Genomic DNA, 21542 nt, shown 5'->3' with positions numbered 1-21542 from the left:
ATACATGTATTCACCCAATATGAAAATGCTGACCAGAAATTAACATTAAAAAATGCTGTGAGGCGCTTGGGAAAGAGCTCCCTCAGAACAGTGCCTGCCCCACAAGCATGGGTGCTGAGTTTGAGTCCCAGCCACGACTGGCACAAAAAAAAAAAAAAAAGCTGGTCACAGAGGCATACACTTGTCATCCTGGGGCTTAGTGGGTGGGAACAGGATATTTGGGGCTCATTGGCTAATCAACCTTACCTAATGGGTGAGTCCCCGGTCACAGTGAGACCGTATCTCAAAATACTAAGGTGGACAATGACACACACACATCAAACACACATATACACATACACACAATGCACACACACACACACACACACACACACACACACACACACACACACACAGGTGAGCCAAATACATCATACTGAAGAAGACCTGGATCTGGCCAGCCAGCCACTGATCTGCAAACTCTGTCAATGTTATTAATTAATGGAGACAATGAAATACATAAAACACTCAGCCATGTGCATAGCACATAGTAAACACTCAATAAATGGCAGCTAGAGTTCTTATTATTACCATTAGCTGTGCAAGCAGCCCCCATCTGTGACAATGGACATGGGGATTCCCAACAGCTGTCTGGGTTGTGGACAGCTGTAAGAGCCTCTGGGGACACCACAGATATTAACTACTGTGCATTCACAAGCTCTGCTGTGTTACTAAAGCAAGCATGCTTCGTGACAGTGAAGCTCAGCCGTGGTTTTTAACTGGAGGGGACTTCCTTCTACCTCAGGGGACGCTTGACAATGTCTGGAAATGCTTTCTTCCTGTCACAAATAAAGTTCTATTGAACTCTAGTAGGTAAAAGTCTTGGATGTTGGTAAATGATTTATAATAAGCAGAGCAGCCCCGTTCAACGACAGCAACCAAAGCAAAGCCAACATGTCAACAGGACTGAGGTCAAGAAGCAATGGGTTGGGTGGGTGGGAGTTTTCCATGCAACACCCTGTTTGCTTAAAGGATTTGATAAAGAAGAAGCCTACACAGGTTTTGTAGACTATGGGGAAGCCAGCGGGTGGGCAAACAGCATCTGTAATTCACCCCAGTATCAGGCTTGAGGTCCTGCTTTCATTCCGTCGCCTACAGTATCCTTATCATTGTCTTAACTACTGCCATATCAATGCACTTCCTTAAAGACCCAATTGAAGACTTCAGATTAGAGAATGGGCTCTGGGGAAACTGAGGACTCGAGAGATGAACTACTTGAGGGAGCCAAGGTTACTCAGCAAGTTGTAGGGCCAAAGTGAAACAGAATCCTCCTAAGTCCTGGTCCACATCCCTCAAGAAGACATCATTCCATTTTGCTGTTGCCATGGTAATTATAAATCAATTTTGTCTATCCATTAAAGCAGTTACTCCATAGAATGTTCTCACAAAGCACTGTTGAACTTGCCCTAGATTTCCTCCACGGATGTGAAAGTAATCACATTTTTGTATGTTCTATGATTCTGGCTACATTCATGATTGCCCTTCACCTCAAATGGGATAAATAAGCGAGGTCACATTGCAGATTGGCTGTCATGCATTGCTATGACTACCCCCCAAACAAAGAAACAGCGCCAGAAGCAAAAGCAGTGAGTCGTATTTACCTTGCTAAGGAAAGAGGGGTGACTTTTGTCAATCCTTACCTTACATGGAGCATTTAACTTATCTATTTGTTCTTCCCCATAATGTGAAGAATTCCTCTACCTCAATTTTCTCTAACACGGCCATTCACCAGAAACACCTGTGTGCATTATAAAATCCCAACATCCAAAATGCACCCCAAAAATCATTACATCAGGATCTCAGGGGGATAGAGCCCAGGTATTTCATCATTTTATATCTCCCTAGGTCATTCCAAAGTACTGGCAAGTCTACGAGTCAGGCTCCAGGATTGTGTTGCTATCAGTGAACAATGATGTGACATCCTCAGAGGAAAATGAACTTGTCTAAGGGCACAGCCGGTGAACCACAAGCCTGTGGTTAGAATGGAGGTCTGGCCCTCTCCAAAGCCCACAGAGAAATGTGCCACCCCCACCCAGGAGTAAGTTAACCAAAGCCCTCTGATGTACGGTTATCTGGTTACAATTCTGAGGACAGGGGAATTCTCTTGAAGGCTATCGGAGACTTGTGGGCTTCGTGGAAATCTTCAGAACAGGTCTGGCGACAAGCAGGCAGACACATCGTATCCTTCTGCAAGTGCACAGATAAAATGGACAGCCGTTGTGTTCAGTTTTTCTGTCCCACTGGTCAAGATTCCAGTTCCAGGAAAGAAGCTTTCCGTCAACTCTGACATGGGTCAAGAGCTAATTCCTAGATTAGGAAAAAGGAAGGCATCTCATCACAGAGTCACGACATGGTACCCAGCGGGTGTAAAGGATGACGTTTCAATTGATGCAGGGGAGGCTGCCACCAGAAAGACTGAATGGATGGAGCCGGGACAGCCAAAACCCAGCACATGTTGACTACTCCAAGGAGATGCAATGACTTATAAAAGCAGGAAGATACAGGCAAAAAACAAACAAACAACAACAACAAAAAAAAAAAAAAAAAAAAAAAAAAAAAACAGCCAAATCCAGATGTCCTTGTCACCTAAGCCATTGGGTAGAAATGTTCACTCTGTAGAAACAGTGTGAGTTTGCCATGACTGATCTCAATATCCTTTGAAAAATGTTTTTGTGTGCATTTTTTTCCCTAAAAACAAGCTCATTTTCACTTCAAAAAAAATCAGATTATCTAGACTAAAAGGGGAAAGGAGGCAAGATCGGAGCTCTTGGGAGATCAACTAAAAGAAATAGAGGAATTCATGAGCAATCTTTCCTAAAGAGAAGTCCATGGCCGTGCCTGGCTCAGTGGCCTACACTTTTAATCCCAGCACTCCACTCAAGAAGGAGGGGCAAATGGATCTCTGTGAATTCAAGGTCAGCCCAGTCTACACACAGAGTTCTAAGACAGCCAGGAATGTGTAGTGAGACTCTGTCTTTAAAATGAAAAGAACAAAGGTCCCAGGAGCTACCCAGAAAAGTTAAATCCAGTGTCCTAACTTGGTCCATTATCGGGCAGATCGGTATACTTTGCCAAATACAAGGCAAAGTGGAAAAAACACCAACAAAAAAAAAAAAATCAGACACAAGGTTAGAATCACCATGTCTCATGTTTCCTTTTGGTGACATAGCTGTAAGGCATGGGAATATCTGGGAACTAGACACCTGGATCTCTGAGAAAAGGGTGGTACAACTGGCAGGCATCAGGGATCCTATAGAGACAAGTGGCATCTGGAACCATTAAAATTCAATCCCAGACATGTTAAAATAGAGTACTGTCTTGGAATGCTTAACCAGGCCCCTGTGCTCCTCTCTACAGGGCTTGTTTTCCATCCTGTGAGGACATCATCCCATATCCAGGCATCCACAGTCCCCCGTATCCAGGGACTTAACCAATGGGACTACTGGGAGTTAGTAGCATTGGTTGCTCATTGCATGCATTCTGTGGACAAATCAATACATAAATGAGTTGCCCCCGCTCCTCAATTCATGGGCAATATGCGTTAAGTCCTGAGTATATGTCAGAGATGACTTGGATTCCTAAGAGATCTACATTACAGATGGGAATCCTGTGACCCTAAGAGATGAAGGGGTCTGTCTCCAGTCACGCAGAAGTGATGAGACTTAGATCCAAGTTTATATGAACTTGAAGGCTGTGCACATGCCATAATGCCACAGACCCAGCAACCGAAAGTTAGAGCACTGCCTATGGATTTCACAGATGTTAGTCCTAAGCCTTTCAATAGGTATGGCTGTATTCATTCATTATTTATTTGTTTTGATGAAAAAGACAGATAATTTGCTGAAGGGTACATTTTGAATTCAGACTGCTTTGCCTCGAAGGCCTGGGGTCTTTTCTAGCATACTTCTGCCTATGCAAGTTAATTTGATTTTTTTTTTAAAAGCAGGTATTGGTTTTGATCTATCTTCACAAGCATTATACAGAGAAATGCATAGCTCCTGCCCTCAAGAAACTTTTAATCTAGTTAAGAGATTGGATCTCATGGAACAGTACCAGTAATGAGTATTAATATATGGATGTAGAAATTTTAAACATACATGCTACAGAGAGATTTCTTCCTTGGAGAGAAGGAATCTCTTGGCCCCACCCATGAATCTAGACTAGTTCCTGTGGCCAGATAACAACAACAGAAATCCCTGAATTCCAGGGGCTGTGGATGCCTGAATCTGGAATGATGTCCTCACAGGTCCCAGTCAAGTGTCTGAGTTGTTGCACTTCCCTTCTTGGGATCCCTCGAGGTAAGAAATGAGCTTGTGCTTAAGACATCATGCTGTGCCGGAAACAGGCCACTCTGGTCACTAGCTGGAGCTGAGTCCAGCCTGCACCATCCCAATTGAGGTATAGACCTCCGTTTTCAATGGTCAGCTCCATTCTACTCCTCTTGTCCCTTTACAGATGGGGAAGCTGAGTTTCAGGGGAACTGAGTAGCGTCTTCCAAGCCTTCCCCAGCCATTCCAGAACCTCCGGCTGGAAGAACAGATCACAGATGAGCCATCCCTACTGAGACTCACAAAGCACAATAAAATGGTTATTGTTCATGTACTCAATGTCAAGGTTGCTGATTTCTTAACTGGCTATTCAAGGCCAGCCCTGTCCTCTCTGCTGGGTGTGGGCTACCTCATTGGGACTTCTAACAACACAGTAGTGTGGGTCACTGGTAAAGAGCACGATCCAGAACACTTAGTGAGAGCATTCAGATGAGGGTCACACTAACTCCAGCACCGGGACTTGGAACTGCTATGCCACAGAGGAGGAAAGACGATGTCTTTGTATAAAAACCTACAAAACCCCCCCAGCCAATCAGTTTGAAGCAACATCAGCTGCTATTTTTGAAACTAAACATCTTTTTCTTTCTTAATTTCAGAAGGCTTACTGTGGAGCTGAGCTAATTATTGGAGCCTTAATCAAGGACCAGCCACTCCCTGAAGCAGCTGTCTTGGCCTCTCTCTTGCCTCTAGAAAGTCCCAGGGGTCCATTGGCTATTGGCTCGGAGCTTAATCCCAACTCTCAGGCCTCAGAAGCAAAGATGCACGGGGCTGGAAGGATCTCTGGAGTTCAGCCAGTCTACCTCCCTCCTCACTTCTGAAGCTGAGGAAGCTGATGCACAGAGAGGTGAAGTGACTCGTCCAAGGTCACACAGTGCGCCAGAGGCGCGGCTAGGTCTCCAAATTCCCAGGCAAGTGTTCTTTCTACTCCACCGTCCTGCCGTTGCTAAAAATTGTGCAGATCCACCCCCCTCCGCCCTCCCTCCTCTTGACAAAGCTGTTTCCCCTACACACCACTACGCACAGCCACATTTGGCAGGCGGCGCTACCAGCCCTTCTCTGCTTGGGAAATGTTATTTTGCTATGGGGCCCTCTTGGTTCTTTAGCAACACACAAAGAAAACTGTAGCTCTGTCTTCTTGGAAGATGTTTCTTGTTTTACAGACAGGAAGAGGGCTTCCTGTCTAAATGTGACTCCAATCAGCATACAGCTCCAGTTGGGAAAGAACCCCGAAGAGACTTAGCTCTTTGCAGCATTCCTAGAATGTACCAGCAGGGCACAGAGCAGGGAGAAGCTTGGTGAAATTTTCAGAACGGATTAAAATGCACGCCTCGCCAGAACCGGAGCAGATTGGTCACTGTCTTGTATAAGAAGACAGTGTATAGAATTAATGAGCTGGGCCTGGGGGGACTAGAGCAACTGCCCACCCAGTTTGGATGCCTGCTTCCTGGCCTTACTCCTACCATTTTTCCCCTTGACTTTTGCCTCATCTAGGACCTTCCCCTTCTAGACCCTGGGCCAACCAGGGCTTTGATGCTGACAGCCGTACTGTATAACAAGCCCACGTCGCCATGGGGGCTTCTCCTACTGGTACTGGACCAGCCCTTATTTTCTGGAATAGATTTAGTTCTTCTATTGTCTCCCCAGCTTCTCAGACTGCAAGAGGTTTCTTGTGGCTCTGGGTGATCTTGCCTAAGGCCCAAATACTGACACAGAAACAGGGAAACGTCTCGAACTGGCAGATCCCAGGAATAACCCAGATATCTTTGTGTTACCTCTTTAAGACATTTGCCCTTCAAGGTGGATTGAGTTTGATAGAGAGGGGGTAGACCAGATGATCCTAAGATGCTCCCAAAGCTTGAAAATCTCCCTGTTGGGGGAAGGAAAGATGTACGGGAGGAAGAGAACCCAGTTCTCTGTCTGTCAGAAATTCGGAGCTCATAAGCTGGTATCAGATGGGAAAAGATGTGCCAGCCTTGAGCAGGAGGATAGGGAGTGGACGTGTTGCTCACAGCCATCACAAACCACGATTCATCCACCCTACTTTTTGAAAATCAAAATTGCAGGTTATTTACTTATTTACTTATTTTGAGACAAGGCCTCACTACGTGGCCCAGACTAGCCTGGAACTCAAGATCTCCCTGTCCCAGTCTCCCAAGTGCTGGGAAAAAGGCCTGTGCAGCCACACCTGGCCAGTCTTTCATCCTAAAAGGACTGGGAAGCACTCATGAGACTCACCCTCGCACAGAAGTCTAGTGCACAGGAGGGACCACAGAGAAACTGTGTCTACATGCAGGTTCTCAGCGCCTGTTCCCCTAGAACCCCATCTTTCCCATAATCTATCTAGCTCTTAACCAACCTGCCCAAAGAACCCACGCCAGTCCAAAGCCCACTCCCTGCCCTCCCCAGGAAAAAGTCCCATTGCTTGGGGAAATCTTAGAGAAAAAGAGGAGGGGGGGATTGTCACTTTGAAACAGTGTGCAGTGGTTTAGTTCCAGCAGGGGGGTGGGGAAGGCGATGGTATCTGCTCATGGCCTCAAATGGGACTGTGCTGTGTGTCAGTGTTTACGAAAATACCTCTCAAATAAGGTCAGTGTTCTATGCAGTTAGTGCTAATAAAATGCAGACCTTGTGCTGTCCGCCAGCTAGCCACAGAGACGATCTCCAATACTTTATTGGGTAGGATTGTCCTCAGATTAATATTTTCCCCCATAACCCTTTTTAAATTCTACTTGCACTGTTTTTTTTAATAATGTGTGGGGTTTTCTACATTTCATACACACTAACAGAGATGAATGGGGCTTGTGTTCACCAGTGATCCCTGAAGACTTAGTGCAACATCCTTCGTTGCTCTTGCACCTCTCCCATCCCAGAAGTTCACCCACTTGAGCTAGCATGGAGCCTTTGCCTTGGTTCAGACCAATTTTCCTACTGTCTTCAAGTGCCCTGAGAGAATGGTTCAGTTACCACATGCATTTTGATAGTAACTATATAAACGGCCCCTCATACGACTTTATCCTTCATGTACATCACAGTTTCAGTATGAAGTGTCCCACAAAAGGTTTACAGCTTAGGGCCTGGGCTATTCTGGAAACTTCAGAAGAGGAGTTTCAGCTGAGGGGTGAGGGAGGAAGTAGGTCACTAAGGTTCAGTCCTCACAGGGAATTTTGTCCCTGGTGCCTTCCTCTCTTCCTGCCCATCATCATCAAACAGCCTCCTCCCTGACATGTGCTTACTACCATGATATCCCTCCTCAGCACAGGACCAGAAATACCAGGATAAACTGAACTCTCCGGAACTGTGAACCAAAGTCAGCTCTCAGGTAATGGTGGTGACAAGAACCAGTCCAATGTATCCCCTTTTTTGATCCTGTCCTCTTGGAACACTGCTAATGAGGGATCACGATTCGGGCTGAGAGTTCTCCGCACTCATGCAGATGAGTTTGCATTTGTAAAAGGTGTCTTTGGCTAAGTGAAAAAGAACCTGGAGCTGAGCTGAAAGACACTGGTGACTCCAAGGAGGGTTTTTAGGTTCTCTGAGTTTCCTCATCTATTGAGCAAAGATTCTAAAGCAGACCCCATCACCTTCCAGATACAGGATGCGCTGGTTCCAAACAGATACTAAGGGTGGATGCAGGAACACATTCACACAGGACTGAATGGAACAGACATCTGCAGCAATCTGGTCTCATACAGACCTTGTATTGGCCCCGTAAGATAAGCCCTCTCCCTGCCATTCCTCAGGCTACAAATGAAGGAACAGAGCTGCAGAAAGGAGCATCTGCAGGTAGGTATTGATGCAAACTAAGATCCAGTCTAGATCTTTCTATTTACTCAGTGTTGTATCTAAACTGTACTCCCTGCTGGTTTCGCATTAGTATCACTCAGAAAAAAAACCCTATGTGGAATGGTTTCTACCCATATCACAGAGGTGGGCAGAAGAGGAACATACATACCTACACACACACACACACACACACACACACACACACACACACACACTTATCTGAGTATTAGATAGTCTAGGAACTTCTCCAAGAAATTCTCCGAGGACAGCTCTCCACTATCATTGATGTGATTTTCAACGGCAGATTATTCTGCTCCATTCCCAGCTTAGGGTGAGGGGGCTCAGGAAAATATCCTAATAATCCATCACTTATAGAGTTCAGCTCTGCAGCACCCTTCCCCACTGTTGTGGGGCGTGATGAAGGCCTTCCGACAGCCATGAAGTGTGAGGTTCTTTCCAGAATAAAGCCATGAGTTCATGGAAAACCTTCCATCTCCAGTGAAGGTAAAAATCACCAAGACCCTCCTGAAACCTGATCTCAGGACCTGGATCTCCAAAGGCAGCAGTCCAAAGCTGCCACATGCAGGAAGCTATGTGGAGGGCAGTCGGGGCAAGAAGCCAAGCTGGAAAGGTTAAGGCAGGATTAGGAACAGGTCAGGGAAGATTCCATGGTCAAGACATAGACAGCAGATCTGGCACGGGCTCCATGCCCTGTAGACACAGCTGAGTAAGGGCAAAACCCATTCTAGAGGTCAGAGGAGCATAACGTAGGTATATCTGATAGCAGACAGGAGCTCATCGGCTGAAAAATTTTAATGGGAGACAAGGTGGGTGGTTAAACATGTTGGCCAGATTTCAGGACCCATAAGACACACTTCTGCCAAAGTGTAGGATGAATTAAGAGTCAGGAACCCAGGCTGATGTTTCAGATGAGAGAAGAGGAGCCTGGGCCCACATAAACAGGGGTGAGGCTTAAACAATGAAATCACTCTCTACTCCAGCCAGGATGTGCCTCATGTACATTCTGTTCAGACTGGACCTGATGTCAATGGGCAGAGGCCAGGGAAGACAGCGAGAAGAAAGTAAGTTGCAGGCCAGCAGGACAAATCAGTGGGTAAAGACCCTGGCTTTCCGGTCTGAAAACCCAAGTTCAATCCTTGGAATCCGTGTGATGGAAGGAGACTGACTACACACACACACACACACACACACACACACACACACACACACACACACACAAATAAATAAATAAATAAATAAATAAATAAATAAATAAAGGCAATTTTTTAAACAGGAAGTGGCACATGTAACTAGGAAGAAACACCAACTCTGCTAAAATCTGAATAAATAATGAAGCATGAAAATACTAATCAACAAAGTTCTTCAGACTCTCCTTGGAGTTGCATGCCCCTGCTGTCATGTGGATATGGTCCCAGTGCATTCTCCAAAGGCTCGTGGGTTAGAAGCTCATTTCAGGGTGTGGCAATACTGGGATGGGATGGGATGGGATGGGATGGGGTGGGATGGGGTGGGGTGGGGTGGGGTGGGGTGGGGTGGGGTGGGGTGGGGTAGGGTGGGAAGGGACTTTAAGGTACTTGTCAATTAGGTCCCAGGGTACTGTTTTTGAATAAGATTAATGTAGATCTCAGGGGACCTAGTAAGTCCCAATGAAAATGAACTTTTATATAAAATAATAATAGTAATAAAGCAATCATGACCTCTCCATGTTTTGGTTTCTTGCTTCACAATGGGATCGCTCCCTTGAACACATGTCCCCAATCAGACTATCACTCTCCATGATGTGTGTAGATGTAACCAATCATCTTTTTAAAATAAGAAACACAGAGCCAATGTAAAAGAGAAAGCCGAGAGGTCAGAGCTCAGAGATAAAATCTTACCTCCTGCAGTGCTCCTAACTTCCCCAAGAGAGGGAGGTACTTCCTGTGTCTCTGTTTAAATAATCTTTCTGTTCTGCCTTCTCATTGGTTGTAAACCCAACCACATGACTGCCTCATCACTGCCTGTAAGTACCGCCCTCCAGGTCTTAAAGGCGTATGTCTCCAATACTGGCTGTATCCCTGAACACACAGAAATCTACCTAGCTCTTCTAACCACCATGCTCTTGCTATGGCTCTAATAGCTCTGACCCCAGGGCAACTTTATTTATTAACATAAAATTAAAATCGCATTTCAGTACAAATAAAATATCACCACAGATGTGACCCAGCCTACTGGGCCCTTACCATAGCCAGAAGTGTGCTGTTTTAACTTCCAAAGCCATGAGCTAAATTCATGTCTTTCCTTTCTATATCACTGGCCTCAAATGTATACTACAGCAATGGAAAAATGGAATCCAAACTTTTTTTTTTTAAGTCATAACCTGTCTTGTTCACTCTCTGGGGATTTTATATTTGTATTGACAAATTCTACATTGATATTCTTCCTAAGATTTGATTGATAGCTTCTGGGCTAAGATCCCTAACGATAAAAAATAATCCCAAGGAAGAGTTCCACTCATTCTAAAGTGGGCCCAGGCCCATTAACTGTGAACTTCTGTGATTCTATACCACTCTCCCATTCTGCACAGGGAACCCTATTTATCTTTCAAGCTGTGATTCAAATGTCACATGCTTCCCCAAACTAGAGATGATGGCTCTTTCCCACCAGACATCCAAATCATGTCATGCATCAAAATGTGCTCAGTGACTCAAGTTTGATGCTGCTGCTGCCACTACGCCACCTCCTCCTTCTCTTCGTCCTCCTCCTTCTCTTCGTCCTCCTCCTCCTCTTCTTCCTCTTCATTACCTTCCTCCTTCTTATTCTTCCAAAATTGAGTAAAGAAATACAGAGAAGTTTCAGGTTGTGGAGAGGAATAGCATGACCACTGGTTATCCTGCAGGCCCTGACCACTGCCTTTCTTGTTCCTCACTGGGGATATTACTCCCCAAGTGTCGTTTTCTCATCTGTGAAGTGGGGGCAGCACTACTACACCCCTGGGATAACTGTTAGAATGGGAAGTTAGATCAAGCAAGTAGAGTGTCAGGCCAGGGCCCAGTGGTAGCTCTCGTTCTGGGGGTGACTACTGTTACTTACAGAGGTTGGAGAGCCTCGAGGCCACAGTTCTCCTTGCTCTCTCCGCCACCTACTTATCCCAAGGTGAATGCACCCATGCCAAAGGGGAGGTGAGATTGTGAAGTGAAATCATTGTTGTTTACATTTTAAAAGCTCAAGCAGCCTGAGCTTTGCTATTGATAAAAAGGGACTGATTCCTCAAACAAAAAAATTTACCAGGAGAAGCACTCACCTCGCATCCCATGCTGGTAGGGGTTCTAAAAGGAAGACAACAAAGCTAAAGTCATGGCAGACAGATCCTTGGGAAACCAGGAGTGCTCTTATATGAGTGTTTCTCTAAAAGTCATACATGCTGAAGAACTGGTCCCCAGCTATTTTGAGAGATTCTAGAAACTTTAATAGGTGGAGTCCCGCTGGAAGAAAATCGCCAGGGCTATAACTTGCCCTGGCCCTTCCTATATTACCTCCCCTGCTTCCTGTCCATCATGATGGAAGAGGCTCCACCAGGTCTTCCCTGCATGATATACTGACCCCCCTGAAACCAGGAGCAAAGTTAATCTTACTTCCTAAAGGTAGCTTTCTCAGGCACTTGGGCACAGCAACAACAGTGCTAATTCATGAATTTAGAGGAAATTCAGCAAATCAATAAAGCACTAATTGGAAACTATTTGGGGGAAATAAAAACCTCAATTTTGATGGGGGGGGATTTTTTTGAGGCAGGGTCTTGTGAAGCCCAAACTGGTCTGGAACTTACTTTTTAAGAAAGACTGGTTTTGAATTTGCTATGTATCTGAGGCTGGCCTTGAACTCACAATTCTCCTGCCTCTACCTACCAACTGCTGGAATTATAAGTGCGTGCTACCACACCCTGCAGACCTCAGTGTTTTTATCCACCTTAGACAGAAAGAGCAGGCCATGTACGTAATTCTACAACCTAGACACTTTCCAAAGGGCTGGAGAATGGGCTCGGTAGTTAAGAGCACATACTGCTCTTGCAGAGGATTTGAGTTTGATTCCCAAAATCCACATAAAGTGGCTCATCGTCACCCATAAATCCAGCTCCAGGGGATCAGATGCCCTCTTCTGGACTCCAAGGGCACCTGAACTTACATGCACATATAATGAATCTGCTAAGAGACTTGCAAAAGGCAGACAATGCATCCCCTGACTGTAAAGACAAGTCAGATCCATGGGCATGCGCACTGAATGTTCTGAGGAGCGTAAGAGAGGAGAGGGGTAACCCGAGCGGCTGACTTGCAAAGGAGCAACTCAAAATAGAAAATGTTCCTGAAAAACCTAATGAAATGAAATCATTTGCCAGAATCTAATTAGGATAATGCACACTGTTGCATTTAGACATCAAAAAAACGAACTGAAAAGCAGGACATGGAAGTGCCTGTCTATAATCCCAATGCTCAGGAAGCTGAGGCAGGAGGATTTTGAGTCTGAGTCTACCTTGAGCCACATGGTGAGACCCTATCTCTTAAAAGCAAGGGTCTGGGGTCAACTACTCAAATCTGGATAGCTAATAGTAAGAAAACACCAGGGAAGGCTGGGGAGCTGTGAGGGAAGCGGGAAATAAGCCTACTCACAATAAGCCATCCAGGGAGATGCAAATATGAGGATCTGAACTCAGATCGCCAGCACTCCCATAAAAAGTCAGTTATGGCAATGTGGGCCTGTAATCCCAGTCTGTGGGAAAGAAGGACACAAGAGAGACCTTGGCGCTGGATGACCAGCCAGTCTAGCCCCAACAAGTGAGCTCCCGATTCAGTAAGAGATCCTGCTTCATCACAAACAAACACCCTGGAAATAGCTGACATCAACCTCCCGCCTCCATATGCACTTATATGCATACACACATTCTCACAGACTCACAAACAAAAACACAAACGCATTGACAGAATTGGGCGTGGTGGCTCCTGTTTGTAATCCTGCAATTCTGATAACAGTGACAGAAGGATCATGAGTTCAAGGCCAGCTGGGGACACCGTCAAAAAACAAACGAAAGAACCACGGATGGAAGTCGATTAAGATAATAATCAAGATGCTGAAAGTCTTACCTAATCTGAAAGTCCAAAATCTAGAATACTTCAAAATCCAAAACGTTCTCAGCACAGACATGATCCAATCCCACAAGTGAAAATTTCCAATCATAGACTTTATTTTATGAGCAAACATTGTTTAAAGTTGCCTCCAGGCTACATGTACAATGCATACATAAGACACAAATGTACTTTGTGGTTTTATCTGAGTCCCATCTTAAGGCAGCTCTCTCTCTCTCTCTCTCTCTCTCTCTCTCTCTCTCTCTCTCTCTCTTGATATATACGCAAATATCTCAAAACCTGAGAAATTTCAAAAACCAGAACCACTTCTGATCCCAAGCATTTTTGAAAGAAGGATACTCTACTTATACAGTCAAAAGAAAATCCCCAGGGGTCTAGAGCTGGGGGTGGGTGCAGGGCCTGTGCCAAAGCTGCAACACATGCAAAGCCCTTGGAGGAATCACAAAGGTTTATGGGAAGAAACAGAAGTGGCAAGCCGAAGTGTGAAAACCTGTCCTTCAGACAAAGGGTGGCCCCTGCCTCTGTATAGCAACAGTCTGTGTGGGCTAAGCTCAAGCCCACATGAAGAGAAAGGTCCTACTGGGACCCAGGGAGAAGTGAGTTCCTCATCACAGGATGTAAGAGCGCCAGGAGTGTGGGACGGTTTTCCCCTGTGCTGTGCCGATGGAAGACACAGTGAGAACTTGAACAGGGAGCGGACCCCTGGAAACCCTGCCAATCATGACTTTTCCAGAGCAGGCTTCTAGCGAGCATTCTCAGGAAGGAGTATAGTCCACAAGAATTACAGAAATAATGACAGGAAATGTTATGACGGGTGTGCCATATTCCAGGGTATGTATGTGAGTTAACCCAAGACTCCTAGAAAGGGGTAAAGCAGAGCCTGGTGGTGCATGAGTTTAATCCCAGCCATTCAGGAGGCAGAGGCAGGAGGATCTCTGTGAGCTGGAAGCCAGTCTGGTCCACATAATGAGTTCCAGGGCTGCTACACACTGAGAACCTATCTAAAAAAAAAAAGGAATAATAAATCCCATTTTATAACACAGAAAACTGTCATCCAGTTTGTAAGTGGCAGAGCCAGGACCTAGTTTTGCCTGGCTCTGGAGTTCACATCTTTACCCATGACCTTTTCCCACCTCCAATCTGCTCACTACTGAGGATTTTCAATCACACCCCTTGGCCAATTCCTCCCGGGGACCACCATCTCAATACACAGTAAATGCCAGTGAAACTATGGAGACCACACGATGGAGGAGATGTATAGCATCCCGGCAGTCTGGCAGCCAGCAGCGGCAGTTACAAGAGACAGTCCTGGTCTGCAGGACACAGAGCAGAAGCTTCCCGCACGAGCCTCTCCCTGAACAGTGAATCAAGGAGAGCCCTAGAAATCAGCTCAGGGCATCCACGGGGCACCTCTGCACCCTTCCCCTGCATTATCAATGTGGTCTCTGTGAGGTTCCTCTCTACTCTGACTTTCTTTTTTCTCAGCATTCCTTTTTTAAAAAATGGTTAAAACCATCTTACACAGTGAGAGTGACATGTGTTAGTAAATACAGCTGTTTCACGTGAAAGCAGTATGGGAGGCAGACACCAGGAACCGGTAAAGGGCTGTTTAGAGAAAGATAGAAGGACACTGAACACACAAAGTCAGGACCAAGAATTCTTCATGAAGCTCCAACCTACCCCTCCTCTAAATAAAGAAATCAAACGCATTCTTTAAATAGAGCACAAAGCAGTATGTCAATGAAAAAAAAAAGATAAAAACCCGCTCCAACCATAATCCCTTCTGTATGGAACAGAGGCCAGCCTGGGTTCAGCTGCTGGGGCAGGATGGAGAAACAGAGCAAAGAAAAGGAGACCAAGCGAGAGTGTATCGGGCATAGCCCACAACCCATGTACAGGCGATGAGCCTGCCTCCACAGGGCTTAGGGCTGGAACAAAATTTAGAGTGAACATCTTAAGCCATCCAGCTGGATGGAGCCTGAGATGAGCAAATGGAAACACAGCCATAGCATTACTGTTACAAGTTTGTGGAGGGCTCCTATGTGCCAGGTACTGTTAAGCACTTCCTAGACACGATCACTTTAATCCTTCCAAAAGGGAACGGGAATTACACATACTTTACAGCTGGATAGATTGCAGTTGGGCAAATAATCACAGCCACGACGATGAGCGAACAACATGGCAGGCAGCGTGCGGAGCACATTCTGTGGATCGCCTCGGGCTGCGTTCACAACATCCCCATGTGACTACCATCCCTGTGTTACAGGTGTGGAAATGAGGTACAAAAGGGATCAAACAGACTGCAGTCCAGAGCAGCCCGGCAGCAGCAGAGGTGCAACAGCAAGCATTCATGCTGCAGAACAGGACTCCAAACCTGGCTCCCAGTCCAAAGCTGCAGGGGCTCGTGCATAAAAACTGTGTGGAGGGTCTAAATCCTTGCCTTCTTGCCCATCAATTTAGGCAAAAGATTCCACTGTCCCCACCCTCCTTCGTTTTCACTTTTCTGGGTGTGGTGTGGATGGAGGCTGTGAATTCAGACAATAGACAGAACTACTGTGAAACAAAGTAACAACGGAAATGGGGGGGGGGGTGCCGCAAGAATAGAAACCCCAGATGACTGGCACACACAAAACTTAATAATGACCCTACAAATACACATCAATTAATGCCAGAGGAGCAGCAATCAAAAACCACAGAGAGCTCAGGATGCCACTGATGAGTTCCTGATTAGAAAGTCCTGTGGCAGAAGTAGTCGGGCTCCCTGGCTCACTCCACTGGCATGTGCACAGTAGGAGTGTTGCAATGTTGCTAAGCAACGCCTGGCAACCAGACTTCAGATCGGATCATGCAGTAAGAGTCTTGGGGGGAACTCTACTAAGGTAATAATTCTAGTTCATGAAATTCAAATTTTAGTTAGCAGTATCTCATGTAATGGGTTCCTAGGAGGTAGCCCTTGACCACCCATCAAAGGGCAAGTCTGTAATGGCCCGTCGTGCCCTGGTGTTTTTGAGGTTCATGAGCCTTTTATTCAACATATACTTGTTGAAAACTCCCTAAGCGCCAGACACCGGTCTAGGCACAGAGGAGGAGTACTGTGACAGCTCACAGGTGACTGCATATTCCATAAGGAAAAATCACAAAGACGACACCAGAATCCTACTTTTAAGAAAAAGAAGCCGAGAGGTGTAGCAATCTGTTCAAAGTTGTACACTACCCTGGAGGAAGGTGGCCTCCTTGCTCTCTGGGCTATCCAGGAGAGTCCTATGCCTCTCTAAAAGGCCACATCACCATGGCTGGTCCAAAGAGGGCTCATAACATGCCAAGTTGTCCCTGGTCCTCTGAGCTGGCCCTGAGGGCTGGGAGGACCAGAACGTTGGATTTGGCTGTTGAGCATCTTGGAAAGTCTCCCACTTGACCTCTGGACCTCTGTGGTCAAGTGAGGGAAAGCCTATGACACGGTGTCGGTTTTTATTGGACCCCACCACCGGCAGAGCCTGCTGTCATCTGGAGTGATGGAGAAAATTAAGTTACCACATTCTCACGTTTCAGACTCTCGCCCGCTCTCCTTCGCAAACAGGAAATGTTTATTTAAATACAGCAGTTTCCAGCATGTTCTGGAGCCAAGTGGAAAAAAGCAAAGATGTCCACTCTTGCTCCCTCTGCCACCCTAGCTGTGGGTGAGAGGTGGGCCTGTGCCTGCCTCAGGGCAGGCCTGGGAGAAGGGGCCCCACATGAGGGTTCATTTTCATGCAGGCTGAGGCTGTGGTTGGAGAAGAATCACATCTGTGGGTTCCTTTTGTACTCAGAAGGGCAAACGCAACATCTGTTTACCCTGCACTCCCTGGTAAATGTTTTGTCTCAAGCACCGCCATTGACTTCCTCTGCTCCCTGGGCCTCTGTCTTTGCCGCTCGGATAATAAATGACACCGAATTCTCCCCTCCGTTTATTTAGCTTACTTGTGGGTGTTACCTCCTCCTCTTGGAGGGGGAAAATTGTCAGTAGTTTATAAAAGACAGAGGGTTTCCTTTTCTGTGTGATGCGCTGACATTATGGGGAAGAACTTGGAACACAGACAATCCCCCAACTCTGATAGTAGCTTAATAACGAACAATTCAGACCCTAGTTTAGCCTGAAGCCAAGTCCAAATGGGGGCTACTACATCCTTCTCACTCAGGGTGTCCTAAAGCTCCTATGACTAGGGGAAACACATTCATTCTTTCTCTCTCTCTCTCTCTCTCTCTCTCTCTCTCTCTCTCTCTCTCTCTCTCCCTCCCTCCCTCCTTCACAAGGGGCTTTCTGGAAGACAGCAACAGAAATGGAGAATGGGGCAGGCACTGCTTCTTTGTTTTAAAAACACAATTTCACCATTTGGGAGAACGGCTCTGCTGATAAAAATCAGTGTCCCATGACAGAAGGACCTCCAGGGGACTTAAAGGGCTCTTCAAGAAAGGTTCCCACTTCCGATCCTTGCCCACATCCTTTAAAGCTGAAGAGTTGGTTTTCTTCTGTGTATGCAATGATTTTACAGACAGGGGCAGGAATGCTACAGAAGGTTCAGGCAATGTTTGTTGAACGTGTGTGTGTGTGTGTGTGTGTGTGTGTGTGAGAGAGAGAGAGAGAGAGAGAGAGAGAGAGAGAGAGAGAGAGAGAGAGAGAGAGAGAGAGAGATTTGCAATCCTTAGCATGGTGTGGCTGAACAGTACTACGGCATTCCATCTGACTCCCTGAGAGCCAGGATGGGTGGTGAAGGGCTGCTGGTGGGCTGCCCTTGAACCTGAGGTGGCCCCGACCCTGCTTGCTCTAAAAGTCTACCTCCAGTCTTAGAAAGGAGTTGAGAGGTCAGCCTTGGCAGCTCTGTCATATCCATGCACTTAAAGCCAAAACCTTCCCCGTGACCAAAGCTGCACCAGATAACCACAGACATGTCACCACAGACATGTCAGAGCAGCACCTACGCTGCCCTTGCCTGGTGACCGTGGCTACAGTAATGACGCCCACGGGAATGTCCTTCATCCAGAATCTTTATCTATTCTCTCCAGCTGTAGAGCAGATGAGATGGACTAAGTCTCCAGGGTCTCTGGGGGAAGTGGCTGGCATATTTGAAAACTTCTGACTAGCCAGAAGAGAGAGGCCCACTGCCCTGATCTTCCCACACCGACAACATGATCCTGACTATGGAAAATAGTTTCATGACCCCGAGTAAGAGAGCTGATGTGAAAGAATGATGGCAATCTATACCAAAAGCAGCCGCAAGCCCAGCTAGACCTTCCCCTCCCAGGACTGTCTGTCTAGAGATCACAGCCCAGACTGACTCTGGATCCAAGGAGTCTGCAGGGCGGTGAAAGACCTGGGCTTAGAAACCTGGCAGGCTGGGATTCAAACACTTCACTGGTTACATGATCATGAATCCATGAGAGTCATGAGCATCGCCTGTGTGAGGAATAGGTCTGCTGGGGAGGTTCAAGGAGGTACCAGGAGAGGCACCCACTAAACATCTGCACAGTTATCATTCCACTAACTCATCGGCAGCATTCACACGAGGAAGGGAACCTAGTGTATCCATACCTACAAACACCATTTAAATGAGGTTTTCACTGCTAGGGTCTAATACACAACCCGAATGAAGGTGTGGATGCCTGGATTCCAGCCCCTTTCCTGTCCCTTATTTACTCTGTTTTCTTGGGCAGGTTAGTTTGCATTTCTGATCCCAATTTCCCAGTGTTAATGAAGACTCAGGGCCAGCCCTCCAGGATTCTACAGCTCCAGCGACAGAACAAACATTGCACTTTGAAAACAACAGACAAAAGAAGACGTAAGGAAGGCATTTCTAAGAAGTCTCTGCCTAGACAGCCACCAAGAGGAAAAGGAAGAGAGGAGCGGAGGTGAGGTGACCAGGGGTAGGCAGCTAGGACACTTCAGCTCCTTCCTGGTCTCTCCTGACCTAAAGCAGGCAGGCCTGAGGAAGACTGGTATGCCTACCCCTAAGACAGGCTGGGCAGAGTGCAACTGGTCAGTGCAATGGCTGGAATTCTGATGAGTGCAAACCCTCCCTCACCCTGGCCCCAACCGTGGACTAAAAGGAGCCCACCCCCGAAGTCCAAACTTTGAATTTGGTCTTGAGGATCAAAATGATAAATCTTTCCAAAACGCTGACATAAGAAAAGTAAATATTTGGTTGCACAATTGGGGTTAAAACGAGGGTCAATCCACCCCACTCTCCAAGAGCCTCTCCAGCTAGCTGCCAACCCCAGGATCCAAGGCTGAGTGCGGTTTGTAAGATTATAGCGCTAGGTCTCATTTAAAGGGCTGTCAGCATTTCCATTCTCCGGCCCGTTTGGGAAGGCATTTATAACCCAGCCATAAAAAATTCACCCGGGCTGCAACTTGGCATCCCCAAAGCTGCGCTCCAGGCAGGGAGGGTGTTGAGAGCACCCACTCAGAATTCATCCGGTTCTTCAGAAGTTAAGACCTTCACATATACTCTGAACTTTCCTTGCAAGGATAGCCACACGGCAGCTGGCTCATTCTGATCTCCAAGGGGGGGGGGGTGCACAGCTTTTTTTTGGTGGGGGTGTCTGCAATCAAGACACCCCATCGTCGTCTGGCTTGCTCCCTCGCCCCCTCTTTAAGAAGCAAGAAGCATGGACACCCCTTACACACACAACCTCAAACCTTGAGACCACCACTCTTCCCCCACCCCTTGCCTTCTGCCAGCTTTCTTCTCCGGAGCTGTCAGCGGATGGGCTCCCGGAGCCCTCACCTAGAGAGGCACTACCTGGTCCCCAGCGCCGGGGAACTCAGACACTTCTCTCCACACCTGCCCAAAGCCACGCTACCCCCCAACTTAGCGAGAGTGTCTGATGGCGGAGGGGAGAACTGAGGTCGTCCCCAGCGCGCGCGGGAGAGGAGGGAAGGACCCGGCGCCCTGAGGGCGACTCTGTAGGAGCGGGGTGGGTGGCCTGCGCGGGCGGGGTGGGTACTCACAGGCGCTCTGCGTTGCGGGGGATGCCCCGTGGAACGGCGCGCAGGCCCAGCCCGTGGCAGTCCACGCTAGCGGCGGAGCAGGTACACTTGGTGGGGCAGGCGGCAGCGGGGGGTCCGCTCAGGACGCTCGCCAGCGCCAAGGCCAGCGCCAGGCGGGCGCGCACGGCGGCGCCGGCCCAGGTCCGCCCCGGGGCCATGGTGTGCAAGCGCCCGAGCCCAGAAGAGGCTGCCTGGCGCGGCGGGACACGAGGAGCCCGAGGAGGCGCGCGGGCGGCCTCGGGGGCGGGCGGCGGAGTTGGCGCGGAGGAGGGGCGGGCGCGGCGCTCAGGCGCACGGGGCGCGGGCGGAGCGGGGCGCGCCGGGCGGCGGCGGCAGCAGCAGCTCCATCCGTGGGGCTGGCGCTGCCCCGCTGCGCATCACTCACGGCGCCCAGGTACCGAGCGTCCCCGGGTCCCTCTGGGTCACCGGCAGAGGCGCGGGCTCAGTCTGCGTCCTGGGCTGAGCGCCGGGGAGCACGGAGCCCCGGGAAGTCCGGCTCAGGGCTGGGCTCCAGAGCACGGCGGCGGCTAGGGCACCGGGTGGCCGGGAGAGCTGGCCGGCGCTCGCTCTCTCCATTCACTGAGCAGAGCAGACACCGGAGACGCGGGGCCCGGCCCTCCCGCCCCCCTCCCAAAACACCAGCTCCGCCTCCCATTGGCTGCGCTGCGCGTCACGTCGACTAAGTTGGGAACTTTGCTGGAGCAACCAGGAGCCTGGAGGGAGGAGGCAACAGGGGAGCTAGAGGAATCCAGCTGGGAAGGAAAGGGACTTGGCCAGCCCGGCCCCAAGAAAGAAATATTGAAATTCACCGGTTCTCGGGAGCCAAAGACCGATAAAGCTTGTGGCTTTTTTTTTTTTTTTTTTTTTTTTAATTCTAGCACTGAGCTGGATACTCAGTTCCAACATGGGAGCATCAGAAAGGAAACCTCGGGGTTTTTGTTTGTTTGTTTGTTTTTGGCTTTTAAAAAAAGCCAAAGTTAGACTAAATGGAGTGCTTACCCCGAGGTTACACAGCTTCTAGGCATGCTGTACCCTGGCACATTTATCCATGGAAACTTTGTCCCGACCCCATCTAGTATTCACGACAATCAACAACTACTTCCTACAGGACTTAAGGGGGGAATACACTCCACAGCCACTCGGGGTCGGTCTCTCTCTCTCTCTCTCTCTCTCTCTCTCTCACACACACACACACACACACACACACACACACACACACACACACACACA

At 47.9% G+C, this 21542-nt stretch overlaps 1 protein-coding gene across 1 annotated transcript in view; it reads right to left on the bottom strand.

Moving 5' to 3' along the window:
* Positions 1–20607, bottom strand: part of Slit3 (slit guidance ligand 3) — a 595100-nt gene extending 574493 nt beyond the window's left edge. The window contains exon 1 of the mRNA XM_016005185.3: positions 20274–20607. Coding sequence (XP_015860671.2) covers positions 20274–20470 — 197 coding nt within the window. The 5' untranslated portion in view covers positions 20471–20607. The remainder of the gene's footprint in view (positions 1–20273) is intronic.
* Between the last annotated feature and the right edge of the window lie 935 nt (positions 20608–21542).

The sequence above is a fragment of the Peromyscus maniculatus genome, chromosome 8, assembly GCF_049852395.1.
Source record: "Peromyscus maniculatus bairdii isolate BWxNUB_F1_BW_parent chromosome 8, HU_Pman_BW_mat_3.1, whole genome shotgun sequence".
Taxonomy (NCBI): Eukaryota; Metazoa; Chordata; class Mammalia; order Rodentia; family Cricetidae; genus Peromyscus; species Peromyscus maniculatus.
Note: the sequence above shows the minus strand (reverse complement) of the source record. Positions and strands in the feature narration are given on the sequence as shown.